The sequence below is a fragment of the Myotis brandtii genome, unplaced genomic scaffold, assembly GCF_000412655.1.
Source record: "Myotis brandtii unplaced genomic scaffold, ASM41265v1 scaffold113, whole genome shotgun sequence".
Taxonomy (NCBI): Eukaryota; Metazoa; Chordata; class Mammalia; order Chiroptera; family Vespertilionidae; genus Myotis; species Myotis brandtii.
The window spans coordinates 825391-843349 of record NW_005353887.1 but is presented as its reverse complement, the minus strand read 5'-3'; the positions used below and the strand labels follow the sequence as shown (position 1 = coordinate 843349).

Sequence of the window (17959 nt, the reverse complement as noted above, 5' to 3'; positions counted from 1 at the left end):
TTTTTTTTTCCCAGAGAGGAAAAGAGAGGGAGAGAGAGATAGAAACATCAATGATGAGAGAGAATCATTGATCAGCTGCCTCTGCAGGACCAACACTGGACATTGAGCCCACACCCAGGGCATATGCCCTGACTAGGAATCAAACCATGACTTCCTGGTTCATAAATCAACACTCAACCACTGAGCCATGCTGGCCAAGCCTATTTAGGTTTAAGTTTAGAAAACCTCCATCCATTTTATGATAATTTATATCTAATGTTTACCTATATTTTCAAGTTCTTTGTTTGGGTTATTTATGTATTTAGCACTTTAATCCATTCAGTATTTATTTGAATGGAACTTAAGGATATTTTTTTTTCTCTAATAACTAACCAATTGGTAAATCACAGCCTTTTAAATAACCTGATATATTTCTCTTTTCCTACTGAAGTGACAGTAAATTTAGAACTCTCAAACTTCTCATATAGGAGTAAAAATTAGTACATTAGCCTTTGAGGAAAATTAATTAATATATGTGAAGTTAGCTAATTATATGCATATTCTATAAGTAATGCCTTGTAATTCTATAAATGTGTTAAAAGAAATAATTACAGATATGTTTTTTAAAATATTATCACAGCATTACTTATAAAGAAAAAAATGGCAGTATAAAAAATGTCTAAAATTAAGGACCTGACAAGATGAATAAAGCTGTAATTATATGATGGAATTGTATGCATTCATCATAAGTTACACTGAAAAAAATATTTGATATGACAAAAATCTTGAGACCATAGTTTAAGACAAAATTGATGATACATAATATACATTAATTTCAATCAATCACATTGCACAGAATACTGGAAAATACACATATGTTTTAGCAGTAATTATCTTTTGCTGTTTGGATTTTTATCTATCTACTAGAGGCCCAATGCACGAAATTCATGCAAGAGTAGGCATTTGCAGCTGCAGCTGCCTGGATCCCTCCCTCACAGCCATGGTGGCTACAGCCCCAGCTTTGTCCTGAAGCATATTATGCTTTTATTGTTATAGATCTATCTATCTATCTATTATCTATCTATCTATCTATCTATCTATCTATCTATCTATCTATCATCTATCATCATTTATCTATCTAATCATCTCTTTTTTTATACTTTCCATACTTGGCTTGTCTCCCTTAATAAGCATGAGATAATTAGAGGAACAAACTGTTTTTATTAAACATACATCATAGAATCTGGTTGGTGGTAGGTTCTCAATATTGTTTGTTAAATGTTGTTATTAAATGAGATCATAATTTGAACTTGTTTGAAGCAGCAGAACATACCAAGAGTGTTCAAGAAAATATATAAACAGACAGAGGGATAATGGAGATTCAAATCATAGACAAGCCTATGGAGATCAAGCAGCACTTGGTTTGGATTCAACCTCAGGGATTAGGGATCAGAGACAGAATTTCTCTCCTTCAGAAAAATAATGGGTTAAAAAAGGAACTGTGCCTTATAGTATCTGTATAACTGAGACGAATGATATAGGAACTTTAAGCTTCAAATACCATGCACTCCCAGAATCTGAATACAAATGTAGAATCTTCAGTTTCCTAAAATTGAAACAAACCAAAAGCAAAATAACATGAATATGCTTAGTCATTGTTGAGGTGACCCATAAAACCATGAACAAAATAAGCTGATTTTAAAAATATATTGCTAATAAGATTAGACATTTCTCTTCTTAATTATGCTATCCTGTGTCTGGCATGAAGAAATTATGCTTTTGGTAGCTGATTTTTAAATTTGTTTAAAATGAATGAGATAACATTAATCTAAATGATTTGTATTTCTATATACATGAACCATTGCTTGACGAAAGCATCCTTTGAGAGTTACCAGTTACTTGTTTTAATTTTATACTAAACAAAGAATCCTCTGCTCTGTAATGTGGTTTCTGAGTGGTTCTTTTCACCAGTAAGGAAGAGCTCAAGTAGGTTGCCACCCTGAGTTCAAATGCCAAATTAACTACTGCGTCGGCCCATCTGATAAAGTACAGTGTGTAATTCATTTAGTTATTCTGAATTATCCCACAAAATGTACTAATACCTATGTGAATTGATATACTTTAATTTCTGAAGCTTTCAAACTTAGAAATCATTTCTGATTTCTCCTGTGGGATTTACCCTGAAGGAACAAGTAAATTCATTTTATTTTATTATTATATTTTTAATCCTCACCCGAGGACATATTTTTATTGATTTTAGAGAAAGAGAAAGGGAAGGATGGAGGGAGGGAAAGACAGAATGAAACATTGATGTGACAAAAAAATCAATAGGTTTCCTCCCATATGGGCCCCTACAGGGGACCGAACCTACAACCTAAATATGTGCCCTGACTGGAATTGAACCTTTTGGCATATAGGATAAAGCTTCAACCAGCTGCACTCGGCTGAGTCCGTTTATTTTGTTGCAATAGTCCAATAATTCAGGCTATTGTGGTGTTTGGTCACAGCTTTTTTTTTTAATTTTTATGTGCTATTTTTTTTTATTGCTTAAAGTATTACAAAGGGTATTACATATGTGTCCTTTTTTTCCCCGCCCTTGACAATCCCCTGGCCTCCCCTACCCCCCAGTGTCTTATGTCCATTGGTTTTGCTTATATGCATGCATACAAGTCCTTCGGTTGATCTCTTACTCCCCTCCCTTCTGCCCCCCAACCCTCTCTGGCCTTCCCACTGCAGTTTGACAATCAGTTTGAGGCAGCTCTGCCTCTGTATCTATTATTGTTCAAAAGTTTGTAATGGTCTTTATTATCCATGAATGAGTGAGATCATGTGGTATTTTTCCTTCATTGACTGGCTTATTTCACTTAGCATAATGCTCTCCAGTTCCATCCATGCTGTTGCAAATGGTAAGAGTTCCTTCTTTTTTACAGCAGCATAGTATTCCATCGTGTAGATGTACCACAGTTTTCTAATCCATTCATCTACTGATGGGCACTTAGGCTGTTTCCAGATCTTAGCTATGGTGAATTGTGCTGCTATGAACATATGGGTGCATATATCCTTTCTGATTGGTGTTTCTGGTTTCTTGGGATATATTCCTAGAAGTGGGATCACAGGGTCAAATGGGAGTTCCATTTCCAGTTTTTTGAGGAAACTCCATACTGTCTTCCATAGTGGCTGCACCAGTCTGCATTCCCACCAGCAGTGCACAAGTGTTCCTTTTTCTCCACATCCTCTCCAGCACTTGTCGTTTGTTGATTTGTTGATGATAGCCATTCTGACAGGTGTGAGATGGTACCTCATTGTTGTTTTGATTTGCATCTCTCGGATGATTAGTGACTTTGAGCATGTTTTCATATGTCTCTTGGCTTTCTGAATGTCCTCTTTTGAAAGGTGTCTATTTAGGTCCTTTGCCCATTTTTTGATTGGATTGTTTATCTTCTTTTTGTTAAGTTGTATGAGTTCCCTATAAATTTTGGAGATTAGGCCCTTATCAGATATGACGTTGGCAAATATGTTTTCCCACGCAGTGGGTTTTCTTGTTGTTTTGTTGATGGTTTCTTTTGCTGTGCAGAAGCTTTTTATTTTGATGTAGTCCCATTTGTTCATTTTCTCTTTAGTTTCAACTGCCCTAGGAGCTGTATCAGTGAAGAAATTGCTTTGGCATATGTCTGAGATTTTGTTGCCTTTGGATTCTTCTAGAATTTTTATGGTTTCCTGTCGTACATTTAAGTCCTTTATCCATTTTGAGTTTATTTTTGTGTATGGTGTAAGTTGGTGGTCTAGTTTCATTTTCTTGCATGTATCTGTCCAATTTTCCCAGCACCATTTATTGAAGAGACTGTCTTGACTCCATTGTATGTTCTTGCCTCCTTTGTCAAATATTAATTGAGCGTATTGGTTGGGGCTGATTTCTGGGCTCTCTATTCTATTCCATTGATCTATATGTCTGTTCTTGTGCCAGTACCAGGCAGTTTTGAGAACATTGGCTTTGTAATACAGCTTGATATCTGGTATTGAGATCCCACCTACTTTGTTCTTTCTCAGGATTGCTGCAGCTATTCGGGGTCTTTTTTTATTCCAGATGAATTTTTGGAGAGTTCGTTCTAGATCTGTGAAGTATGCCGTTGGTATTTTAATGGGAAGTGCGTTGAATTTATAGATTGCTTTGGGTAGTATGGACATTTTAATGATGTTGATTCTACCAATCCATGAACACGGTATGTTCTTCCATCTGTTTATGTCTTCCTCTATCTCTTTTTTCAACGTCCTGTAGTTTTCTGAGTAGAGGTCTTTTACCTCTTTAGTTAAGTTTATTCCTAGGTAGCTTAATTTTTTTGGTGCGATGGTAAATGGGATTGTTTTTCTAATCTCTCTTTCTGAAAGTTCACTATTGGTGTATAGAAATGCCTCAGATTTCTTGGGGTTAATTTTGTATCCTGCTACATTGCCAAATTCATGTATTAAGTCTAGTAGCTTTTTGATGGAGTCTCTAGGGTTTTGTATGTATAATATCATGTCGTCTGCAAATAAGGACAGTTTTACTTCCTCTTTTCCAATTTGGATGCCTTTTATTTCTTCTTCTTGTCTAATTGCAATGGCTAATACTTCCAGGACTATGTTGAACAGGAGTGGTGAGAGTGGGCATCCTTGTCTTGTTCCTGTTCTTAGGGGAAATGGTGTTAGTTTTTGTCCATTGAGTATGATGTTGGCTGTGGGCCTGTCATATATGGCTTTTATTATGTTGAGGTATGATCCTTCTACTCCCACCTTGCTGAGAGTTTTTATCAAAAATGGGTGTTGGATTTTGTCAAATGCTTTTTCTGCATCAATTGATATGACCATGTGGTTTTTTTCTTTCAATTTGTTTATGTGATGTATCACGTTTATTGATTTGCGGATATTGTACCATCCTTGCATCCCTGGGATAAATCCTACTTGGTCATGGTGTATGATCTTTCTGATGTACTGCTGGATCCGATTTGCTAAGATTTTGTTGAGGATTTTGGCATCTATGTTCATGAGGGATATTGGCCTGTAATTCTCTTTCATTGTGTTGTCTTTACCTGGTTTTGGTATTAGGGTGATGCTGGCTTCATAGAATGAGCTTGGAAGTGTTCCTTCCTCTTGGATTTTTTGTAGTAGTCTGAGGAGGATAGGTTTTAGTTCTTCCTTGAATGTTTGGTAAAACTCCCCTGTGAAGCCGTCTGGTCCTGGGCTTTTGTTTGCTGGAAGCTTTCTGATGACTGCTTCAATTTGTTCCATAGTTATTGGCCTATTGAGATTTTTAGATTCTTCCTGGTTGAGTTTTGGAATGTTGTATTTTTCTAGGAATTTGTCCATTTCCTCCAGGTTGTCTAGTTTGTTGGAGTAGAGCTGTCCATAGTATTTTTTAACATGGTCACAGCTTTGATTTAGCTTTAATTTGGTTGCAAAACATTCAAGAAATGAGATTAGTAATTTGAAATGTTCATAAGATCAGAATAGAGCAAAGAGCAAAACTAACTGAACACTGAGCCAGGCATCTGTTCGGATATTATTTCTCTCAACTATCTTAGTTGATGGCATCCAGAAAAAGATTTTAAAAAGACATCATTTTTAGAACCTCTGTGATTTTTGGAAGGTGAACTTCAACCAGAGCTTTTGTTTACCTTATGGATCTGTACTAAAGACCTTTTGAAATAGAGAATGCATGATGAGACAGTGGGAAAATATTTACTCTTAAGCCCAGGTGGGTGTATAAATTGATAGAATCTCCATGCAGGGTGATGTGGCAAAAACATTCACAATTAAAATTGAATATATCTTTTAGCCCACTAATTCCACCTCCAAAAAATTATTTTATAGATAAATATGCAAATAATATAAGATTATTTATTTCAGCTCTGTTTGTAACAGCTAAAGAGTGGGAATGCAACACTGGTTATATTATGACATCAGCATAAAATGGGATACTATAAAGCAAAATAAAAGAAAGAAGGAACTAACTATATACAGATACATGGTAATTTGAAAAGGCAAGTTGAAGAATAGTATGTATAATAAGTTATCTTATATGTATAACATTTTAAAAATTCATGATTATATATATTTGTGTGTGTTTCTATTATATACATATAACATCTATGGAAGGTTATACAATAAAATGATAGAATTAGAGGCCTCTCAATGTCTGGGGACTAAAAGTGGAAGGGGAATGTTTTTCTGGAAAAAGACTATGTGAATGTGCTATCTAGTTAAAACAAAAATTTTAAAATATATACTGAATTTTAAAAGAATATAAGTAAATACATTCTTATATCCAGGCATATTTTGACCAAATCATGAAGCTTCAAATTCAAAAATATATAACTGAGTCCCCCAAAATTTTGAAAATAATTTTGTAAACTATTTTGCTATCATAAATATTGGTAACTGCGTAGCTTAGAATAGAGTAGTATCCTGAGTCTCTACTTGCATCAGCCAATTCCAAATTCTAGGTTCCATAACTTGCAATTTCTCGACCATAGTGTTTATTCCTAGAGTAGAGAGGATGCTTAAATCTTAGGCACACTGTTTTGTAAAAATTATCTGACGATGCAGAGCTCCATTATCAATATGTCAGATGTGTACTTGGGACTCGAGTTTTTTCTCTCCATTTCTTGGATTGGCTCTGTGTTGGATTATTTCCTAGGGATATTCCATGTACTTGGGTACCTCTGGAAAATCAGATAGAAACACATTCTTCAGCTTGGAAGCATTAGCTTAATGAGAGCATTTCTTTCTCAAGATTCCAACACAGTTTCCATATTTGAGCTTCATTTAAATGATTTGGCTCCTGTTCTGTTCTGTGTCCAATAGGAAAGATTGGAGGACTTTGCCATATGCTCATACCTATTTCAAGGGTGTTGAATCAGCACTGATCAAAACAAATGGATTGAGATTTTAGGAGAAATCACTCTCCAAAAGAAAATTCAAATTTTGTTAACATAGTAAAATGGATTATATACTCGAAAGGCAAAGCAGAAGATATCAACTACAAGAACTTATTATAAAGAGAAAAAAAAAAAAACCACTTGCATTTTCATCTGGAAAAAAACAGGACCAATAAAAGATGTCACACAAATTGGTAAGGTTGTTGAGTTTGTTTAAAATACAAAGAGCTAATCCTGAGTTAGATATTGAACTCAACTTACTGCCTCTCTCATTTCACTTTGCTGCCAAAACAAGAAACAAGTAAGCATGGAATATGTCTTTCTGTGTCATGATTAGATGTTCTGCTTTCCTTTTCTTACTAAATCCTTGGGACAACCACATCTTAAAAGTGGGATGAAACATGACTTAAAATCTAAGGAAAGGGAAACCTAATGTATACTCAATAATTATTGAATGGCTGAATGAATTAATGCCTGAATTTTCACAGAAAATTGACACATCTGAAAAAAAGCACTTTCAAGTAAAGTAGCCCATTTATACTACAGAAATCTATGTATTTTATCAGTAGTAATATCATTGATTATTAGAACAGCTAATAGTGTAATATGTGGTGCATTTTAAATATAATTTTAGAATTATAAGGAAACATATTCAAATCAGAGTCAATGCATTTAGATGACCATTTTTCTTTTAATAGACCTGGAGAATTACTTTATAAAATTTACCCTAATGGTTTAAAAAATTAAAATGTTTTACTTACACTCAAATCTGTTTATGTACTCAACAGATTTGAGCCCGATTGATCATGTCTCACTTCAAGAAATCCTGATAATAAACTTTAATCCCATAGGACAGATCCATTAATTATGCTTTCAGGGGAGGTATAATTAATGGGTCTATACTATGGAATTATGGCACTCAGTAAATATTAATAATTCAAACTCACTTTTCCAAGCACCTTAAGAGTACCCAAACAAATAGATCATTTTATATGGCTGAAGCTTTCCTTCAACATCCTCATATGGAACATAAATGCATGGGGGGAAAAATTAACATCTTCTTTTCAGTGAGATCTTTATAGACGATTAAAGATTCTTTGGTAGAGATATTATGCATTCCAATAAAATGGTCCGTCAAAATTTATTTTTGTGATGGTTATAAAAGGTCTGATGCAAACTTAGAAGCAATCAGTAAAATGACAGTCATGCATTATAATACTGAAAAGCCTAGTTATGTTGCTAATAAAGAATATTTTAAAATAAGCGTTTTATTTTAAAACAGTTTCGGATTTATAGAAAAGTTGCAGAGAACTCCTGAGTAACCCTCATCCAGTTTCCCCTATTGTGATCCTCTTACCTTAACAGAGAACGTTTGTCACAACTAAGAACCGATATTGGTACATTCTTATTAACTAAACTCAGCAATTCATTTTGATATCACCAGTTTCCCCTAGTGTCCTTTTTGCTATTCCAGGATTTTATCCAAAATGACACATTATGTTTAGTCATCATGTTGTCCTTAGAATCATAATCTGTAATAGTTCTCAGACTTTTGATGTTGTTGATGAACTTGACTTTGGTCAGAATTTTTCTAAAAAGGTCCTCAATTTGGGTTTGTCCAATATTTTTCCCATAACTAGACTGAAATTGTGGGTTTTTGGTAAGAAGACCACAGAAGTGAATTATCCCTCTCATAACATTATATCATGCAACCTTCATAATCACTTGGTTAAGGTAGTGTTTGCCAGGTTTCCCACTGAAAAGTTACCTCTCTCCCTTTTCATCCATTACTCTCCAAAAGAAATAAGTCACTAAACACAACCTAGGGGTGGGGGTGGACTATTAAGTCCCACTTCTTGAAGAGGGGGAGCAGCTACCTAAAATTTTTTGGAATTCTTCTGCAGGAGAGATTGTCTCATCTCCCAATTATTTATTTATTTGGTCACTTATTTATTTATGTATGAATTCATTTTTTGTCTTATACTTTGAGTTGTACTCTAATGCTATGTTATTTATTTTGTTGCTCAAAGTGTTTCATCTTTGGCAATTGGGAGCTCTTTCAAGTTTGCTCCTCTGTCTCTTTGGCATGCCCCATCTTTTTATTTTTGAGCATGTCCTTACTTTCTGTCACAACAAAATGCTTCAGGATATGGTGGATTTCAAAATAATTTTGCTGAGTGAAAGAAGCTGGACCCCAAATAATTTATAGATACAGAAATGGAAAGGGGAGAATCTAGCAATTTGGCTGAAATAACATTTTAAGTGTGGGGGAAAATGTTAGGTTTATATTACTTATAAACCTAGTGTTGAAAAGGAGATGTTTGTTGGACTTCGAAGCAGAAAACTAAGTTTTAGGACATGTGTTAGAATTAGAATAGGCTTCTTATAACAAGAATGTCTATTGCAGTCTCCAAATGAGTAAAAAACCCAAGGGTATTACAGGAGAATTAAGGACATTCCTTATTTTGGCATGATTTGCTTCCTTTAAAGAATAAGTATTCTATATTCCCATGGGATTGACTTTCACATGATCATAAACCAGCCATTTCCACAACCTCTGAAATATATCATAAGCAGATAAGGCCGTAATGCTAACAAAATATTTTACGAAGATATTATAGAAGAACATACTCTGCTAGCTTTTAAAATCATCTATGCAACTTATATCCATGCAAAGTACATCTATGAAGTACTTTGTTAATTTTATTTAAACATACAGTTGCATTGGTATTGCTATCATTGAATGAAAGGGTAAATGAATTTAAGTATAGTAAAATGTGTGGGTAAGACATATCTGAAGAGTTTACTATAGTATTTTAACTCAAAGAAAAAACAAATTGGAATGGCAGCTAAATTACAGATCACTGAAATGCAAATAGAAAAAGCAATAAGCTAAAAGGAAGATTTTAAATTATATATATATATATACTGTATATATATATATATACAGTATATATATATATATATATTCTCAACTTAGTAATTAAGTGCAGTTCATAAGATGTTGTCATATAAGACTGATTTGTTTTTTTAAAGATTTTTCTCATGATTTCTCATGAGCAATGGAATTAAAGTGTCACACTATAAGATGGATTTAAACTGAAAGCTAGAACAAAGTTTTCTCTAAGAATGACATTCAAGAATCAAGGTTACATGATGCAAATTTTAGAGTCTGCTTTTTACAGTCTTAGGATGGCACATTTATTTCTGGAATGTTGTAGGGAGACCTCAGCCCTAAGAGAAGTTAACCATGAAACTTGATTTTGAGCTGCTCTACTTATGGAAGTTGGAAAGCCTTCATCTGTAAGAATATGATCCAGGATTTTATATTTTCACAACTGAATGTCATCTCTGTCACCTGAATATATGATTTTTAAGGGCAAATACTTTAATGTGCTCTGCAGAATATCATTACTTCAGGATATCATATAATTCAAATATATATGAACTGTGTTCTATCACTTACTATGTGTCCAGTTTATTGTACACATAAATAAAAATGATTTAAAATAATAATTTTTAATTCCCACTCAAGGATATGTCTTTTTGATTTTGAGAGAGAGAGAAAGAGAGAGAGAGAGAGAGAAACATCAATCAGCTGCCTCCTGTATGTGCCCTGGCTAGGGATTGAATCTACAACCTAGGTATGTACCCTGACTGGGAATGGAACCGCAGACTTTTGCTGCACAGGATGATGCTCCAGCCAACTGAGCAACCCGGCCAGGGCAAAAATAATCTTTCAATTAAAAGAAAGTTTAAGAATTTGTAGCAGTTGCAGTATCTGTTCTTTGAATTTCTTCTTTTATTGGAACTTAAGTCAGCCAAACTTGTCTACTTGTTCCCTTATCTCAATCATGGCTAATTCCTTGTTTTGCTATAATCTTCACTGCAAAATTTATTGTATTTGTGTGCACGTATATTTGGAAAACGAGCTGAAAAATGGAGGTGTGACTTACTTTCAGTATTTTATTTGCTTGACTACTTAAATGGAAAATTCCTCTGAGAGAATAAGCTAAGAATATAGTAAAATAAATTATGTTGCTACCTATTGTCAATATCCTTTTCTTGGTTTTAGAAAAAATAATGATAAGTTTCTAACTCATTTTTTAGGTTAATCTCTTATGTAAGAAGTTTTAATTGATTAAATTTTTAGTACTGAAATAACAGCATTAGCAAATTTCTAATAATGCTCTTATACTGTGTCTTTTGTCCTTAAAAGTTTTGATTAGCAGAATATAATAAGAAAGGTTGTAAAATGGCAAGGTCTATGAATGTGGGGATCTTAAAAATATAATATTTCTTCATTTTGCAATAATGTAGTAATGGCAGACATGCTTTTTATAAAAACTAGATACAATTATATTATTCTCCATAAAAAAAAAAAAATTAATAATCTATGATAATCAGTTTGAAAGACATAGAAATAGCAACATGATGAATTATCACAGATACATATTATCTTCAAAGAAAAGGTAAAAAAATAAAGTAAGAAAATGTAATACTAAATACTACTCTAACACAAAAAATGATTATTATATTTAATAAAATGTACTTGTAATGTGCATTGTTATAATTTCACTGATATCTCAGATAACTATTTCTAAATAAGAAATAATCCTATGTAATAAAAGCCTAGGTGGTGTCACATGATGTCATCACAAGATGACTGCCACAAGATGGCCGGCAGAGGGCAGTTAGGGGCAATCAGGCAGACAGGTAGAGGAGGTTAAGGTAGGCAGAGGTGGTTAGGGGGTGATCAGGCAGGCAGGCAGTCAGGCAAGCGGTTAGGAGCAAGCGGTCCTGGGTTGCGAGAGGGATGTCGAACTGCTGGTTTAGGCCTGATCCCTGTGGAATTGGGCCTAAATCGGCAGTCAGACATACCCAAAGGGGTCCCAGATTGGAGAGGGTGCAGGCTGGGCTGAAGGCCACCCCCACCCCGTGCACAAATTTTGTGCACTGGGCCTCTAGTTCATTATATAACAACTAGAGGCCCAGGGTCCCTTGGAGTGGCCTGTGGGGATTGGGCCGAAGCTGCCAGTCCAATGCCACCTGCAGCTCCTGCCTTCTGCTCCCGCTTATCCTGGCCCCCTGGCACTCATGCCCAGTCAGTCCTGATCGGGAGAGGCTCGAGCCACAGCACTTGCCAGCCATAAGCCCTGCATCTGGCGCCTGTCCCGAGGGGCCTCTGGGGAGACCTGGATGCGTTCAGCCCCTGGGTGGGTGGTAGGACACCTTTGCCAAATCAGGATCTGGATCCCTCCCACTGACATTCATGCCAGTTGTTGGGAGCCACCTGGCAGCCACTTTTATATAATTACTTCCTTGTGGAAAGTCTAGGGAGGGGAAGTGACTGCAGTGCCCGAGGCCGACTTCCAGGAGGCCATCAGCACTGTCAGGATCGTGCTGGCAGCACTGGTTCATCAGTGCCAGGCCTGTTCTTTGGAGATTGGACCTGCAGGACTACTGATGGAGTGAGTGGCTACCGCAGGACTAGTGGGCCACTGGGACAGGTAGGTCAGCTAGCGGCACTCACGCTGTGGGAGCGTACTGACCACCAGGGGCAGCTCCTGCATTGAGCGTCATAGCGACTGGTCGAACGGTCGTTCAGTCATTCGGTCACTTAGGCTTTTATATATATAGATACTTTTTATTTTCCTACACCCATATTTACTTTATTTTTTAATTTTAATAACAAGGATTATATTCTAAGTTAGGAATAATAAAAATGGCTACAAAAAGTGTCTTTTCAATTCACTTTGTTTTTCCTGCAGAGTGCGGATATGAGCCCAGCAAGTAGCACCACTTCACTTCCAGTTAGTCCTCTTACTGAAGAGCCATTGCCTTTCAAGGTAACAAACAAACCAACAAACAAACATGATTTTTTAAAAATAGTTCATAAATATAGTAAAATAGAAATTTAATTCTTAAGTGGCAAAATGAACTGCTTTAATCTGTAATAATCTTATATGAAATGTTAAAATCTTTTTTTGTTTTATTTTGTTGTCATTCTAATTGCTAAGTAAAAGTAAAGGTTTGGGATATAAATTAATACTTTCTGGAACATGTTATTTGCTTGGCATGTGATAGACAGTGTTTTCATTGTAATGGTTTGATGTTACATGAATTGAGGTTCCAAACCTTTTTAATTTAAGCAATAAATTTAGAATGAGTGGTCAGCCCTCATCAAGTGTTTACATTTTCATTGATGGCTGTAGGTCATAATTAATTATCTAATCTTTACAAAATAATAGTCAAATTCAAGAATTGAAATATGGAACCATTCCTCCACATTATAATTTAAAAAAAATTAAGTAACTATGCAAATAAATATTTAAGTATTATGATTAGTAGAATTCTTCAGTTTGGGAGGCTTTATACATTAAAAATATGAAGTCATCTTTTTGTTTTTATATTTAAGATTAGATTTTTCCTTTAGGCCAAAGCTTGTGGCTCAGCTACTTTATATTTATGCCAGGGATATTTGGATTTCGTTAGGATTATTATAAATAAAGGCACTCCTTAAGAGCAGGAGATAAAAAGAAAAACTTGGAGAGTTGGGGTAATATACTTACGTGCAATAGTTCAGTGTTGTTTGATTTAAAGACAGGGAAATGTACATTTTGGGGTTCATTATAACTTTCATAATTTTTGTATTTATCATAAAATTATTGTTTTGGGAGTTTTTCTTTTTCATATAAAGACTTATTCAACTTCATACGGCTTACACCTAGTGTAGTGACTAGCATGGATTTACATATCGTGAATATTTACTGTATTGTTTAACTTAAAATAATAGAAGGCTATGAATTCCATTGTGTATCATAGTTTTCTAATTATGCATGCTTTCTTGCTTAATGATAGACAATAATAATTGTCAAAAATCCATTTATATCAGAAAATTGTGAAATACTGAATAGTATTCTGATTATGTTATTTATTGAGAAATATTTCTTTATTATTGTACAACAAAAAAAGAAAATAATACAATATTTCAAAGCTTAGTGTTACTTGATATTTTCATCTTATGATGTATGGGACAAAATTTAAAGAAGAAACATATTTAACAAGGTTTTCATTGGATTTTCAAAGCATTATCAGAAGCCATTTTCTCTTTTTAATATATTGCTAATGCCTACCTTCCTTAAAAATTAATGTATTTTTTAAGAGGTAAATAAAAGGTGAAATATAGTCTAAAATCAAATGATATACATCTAATATAAATATAAACATTTTAGTTAGTGTTTCTGATTGGTTCTAGGAGATAAATATTATTCCTGTGTTAATGTGTGTAAGGGATTGTATCAACAATTAAAAATGCCAAGTGCTTATAATATATAATATTGGCCTTTGTCAATGCATACAATTATAGTATCTGTTATGTTACTTCTTTTGTGAAAGGAATACTATTTATAATTTTTTCAAAAAAATTTATCAGATATAAAAATGTCTCATTAGTATCTAAAATTATTTAAAATTTGAAATTACAAAATAAAATTCCTGTATTTGCTTATTTTTATATTATAAATTGTTACTATTTGATTGAGTAATAGAATATTTGTTTATCCTTGTGTAGACACAAAATATATAAAAACTCATTTGAGATACACCTTAGCACTAAAATGCATTATAATTGCAAAAATGTGTTGAAAACTGTTTAACACATAAAAGACATTGAAGTTTTATTATAACCATATCTTGAAAAATCCTGAAATTATAATATATTTGCATCTAAAACTTTGTTTAAAATTATATTTGACTAAATGGCATGAATGTAGCATGGCCTTTCAAGTTAATATAAAATTAATATTCTTTAATCACTTAGCTTCCTTTTCTTAGAATATGATCCCAGCATCCGACTCCATAGGCAACTGCACTAATGTAGCCTCTTTGATGACTGATTGAGGGAATTGGTTTTATCTTTCCTATTGGAAGTTAATTTACTAAAAGAAATGCATTCCATTCTTTTCTTGGTCCATCTTGAAAGTACTCATGCAACAATTGAAGGAAAATATCCTATTTTGACTCAAATATTTATCAAAGTGAATGCTTTTCTTTAATTATCAGCTTTAGAATGACATTCCAATTAAATTGATTTTAACCATATAATCTCAAATATGACATATATTTTTTGTTATTTATTTATTTATTCACATTTACAACTTAATAAGTATCTTCCCACTAATATCTCTGTCTTTATTCTTGACTTGAATGTTAGATGAAAAATTGGCTAAGAATAGACCAATAGTACCACAGTACGGTCTATTAAGTTAAATGTGGAAGAAAACTGGGTAGCATCCTGGAGAATCTCTCAAGGAGTCAAGAGAGGTAGGTTAGACAAGACAATTAGATCTTGTTTGGGACAAAATGCTTCCTTTCCACAATATAGCAGTATTTTTCAACACTATTTTTGTTTTGTTTTTTTTAATCCTCACCTGAGGATATTTTTCTATTGATCTTTTAGAGAGAGTGGAAGAGAGAGGGAAAGACAGAGAGAAACTTCGATATGAGAGATACACATCAATTGGTTGCCTCCTGCATGCGCCCTGACCAGGGCCTGGCCCGGGGAGGACCCTGCAACCAAGGTAAGTGCCCTTGACCAGAATTAAACCCAGGACCTTTCAATCAACAAGCCAACGGTCTATCCACTGAGCCAAACCGGCTAGGGTTACACTATTAATATTGGATCTCATTCTTCAATTTAATTTTTTTAAAGAAAAACAGATCTTCACTGAGAGAAAATCCAATCCCATACTCCCTTCTTAGTGTTCTCCACAGAGCAGGTAATCTCTTCCTAAACTTCCTAAACTTGCATTTACCATTTAAAACCTATTGCTGTAGTGTTTTGTTTTGCTTAGCTGGTCTTTCAAAAATGAGGATGTTTCCTACAAATATTCATCCAGTCTTAAACAATTGCAGGGAACTTTGTGCCTTTCTGTCAGATAGAACTGATTGACCAAAGATAAATAGGGCAGGGCACATGAATGTCATTTCACCACAGTCAACACCATTCCCTACTGTATTCATGTCTGGCCACGGAAACTTTGACTATATCTTTTCAGAGAATAAGATGTATAATGCATGATTCTCTACATGTTCTGTAAATAATACACTCACAGATTTCCTAGTCAGACTCTTGGTGCTGAGAATTTTCTAGGATTCCAAAATAAATTTGTGCGTGCTATTGCGATAGACATACTTTTGGAGACAAAAGGCAAATATATAACCTCTATTTTTTTAATACAGTAGTCAGCATTACATACACTCTATACACAGCTGCTCTGTCTTGCCACTACATCATTATGAAAGGGCCAAGGGAAAACTAATTTTGCAAGGGTGGGAATAATGTTTTGTCAAATAACCATAATAGAATGATGAAAGTTCACTATCATTCATCTAAGGCTTTGATTTGAAAAAAAGTGAGAGAGTGCTAGCAATTTGGCTCAGTGGATAAAGTGTTTGCCTGCAGACCAAAGGGTCCCAGGTTCAATTCAGTCAAGGGCATGTACATTGATTGCATGTTCCTCCCTGGCCCGGGCCTGGGCCCTGGTCAGGGCGAGTGCAGGAGGCAACCAATGGAGGTATTTCTTTCACATTGATGTTTCTTTCTGTCTTTCCCTCTCTCTTCCACTCTCCCTAAATATCAATGGAAAAATATCCTCGGGTGAAGATTAACAACAATAGCAACAACAACAAAAGTGAGAGAGACATTGATTGCATGTTCCTCCCTGGCCCGGGCCTGGGCCCTGGTCAGGGCGAGTGCAGGAGGCAACCAATGGATGTATTTCTTTCACATCGATGTTTCTCTCTGTCTTTCCCTCTCTCTTCCACTCTCCCTAAATATCAATGGAAAAATATCCTCGGGTGAAGATTAACAGCAATAGCAACAACAACAAAAGTGAGAGAGCCCACTGCTTAATTGTTAATTACAGTTTTTTATGTTTTTCTGTAAAATAGCAATGAACCCAGTTGGCATTGTTAAATTTTATATTCCCATTTTACTATAGTCTACATTTTCTCTCTGCCATTCTCCCTGATTTCTCTCAACGATCTGATCACTGGCCTCCTCTCTCCCTATGTTAGGCTCAGTCAGATGTTCCACACCAAAGATGCCTTGGAGCTACCGAATCCTACTGTTCTTTAGTAGGATTACCCTATTAACTTATTTGTATATTAACAGTCTCAATCCATTCCTAAGCTAGCACTCTTGAAGATAAAGCTGGTTCATTGTTCCTGGCCCCTCTATAATAATATATGTTCTTTTGGCCATGTTCTTTTTGCTTGCCACATTCATCACATATTTTAAAATTTATTTATACTTCATCAAAGCATAGGTGTTACATTTGGTCCTTTTTCCTCCAAAAAAACCATATTTTTTTTATTAGATATGTTAGAAAAAGGAACTTTTCTCCCTTAACCTTTTATCCTTACCCTGTGGAAAATTCAACGAGATAAAAACAAATGCAACTCTATGTTCTTTAGTCTCTACTTCAAAAGTACACAAGGGCACTGAAGTATACCCTCAATTCACCAATCTTCAAAGTCTAAAAATAAGCAAAATAACTCATGCTTTCCTTGGCCCAGCCGTTGACAGCCGCTTCTCTGTGATGTTTGGGTTCCTAGACAGTCTAGTGAGTTTGGGTGTCTAGTGCTTGGAATACTCAATGGAGCCACCCTATCTGAGGTCCAGCCACCTTCCCAGAAGCTGCCACAGGGTGGCGCTGGGCTCGTACCTGGGTCTCCTTGTGCAATCCAAAGTTCTCCTGACCCCTTTTCCTCATCCCCAGAAATCATTGTTTAGTTTAGACTAGAAAAACGCTCTCTTCAAACTTTTCTCAGATATAATTCCTCTCTCCTTTAATTAGCCAGGGTCTGGAAAAAAATATTTTCAATGTACTTTTAGAAATAGAATTGAGGAAAAGAATTGTCTGAAGTGTCTGAAGATTCTTCTGTCCTCACACAAAAATCACTTTAAGAATCACAGGGTCACCAGTTTAAACAAGGAACAAGGTGGAAATAGAGAAATAAGTTACAGTCTCAGATAACTTATTCTGTCATGCAACGTTGGA

General features: G+C 34.8%; 1 protein-coding gene across 1 annotated transcript in view; it reads left to right on the top strand.

The window, feature by feature from the left end:
• The window catches only part of LOC102256539 (serine-rich coiled-coil domain-containing protein 1-like), a 972873-nt gene that overhangs the window by 263356 nt on the left and 691558 nt on the right, over window positions 1-17959 (top strand). The window contains exon 5 of the mRNA XM_014547713.1: window positions 12665-12742. Coding sequence (XP_014403199.1) covers window positions 12665-12742 — 78 coding nt within the window. The remainder of the gene's footprint in view (window positions 1-12664; window positions 12743-17959) is intronic.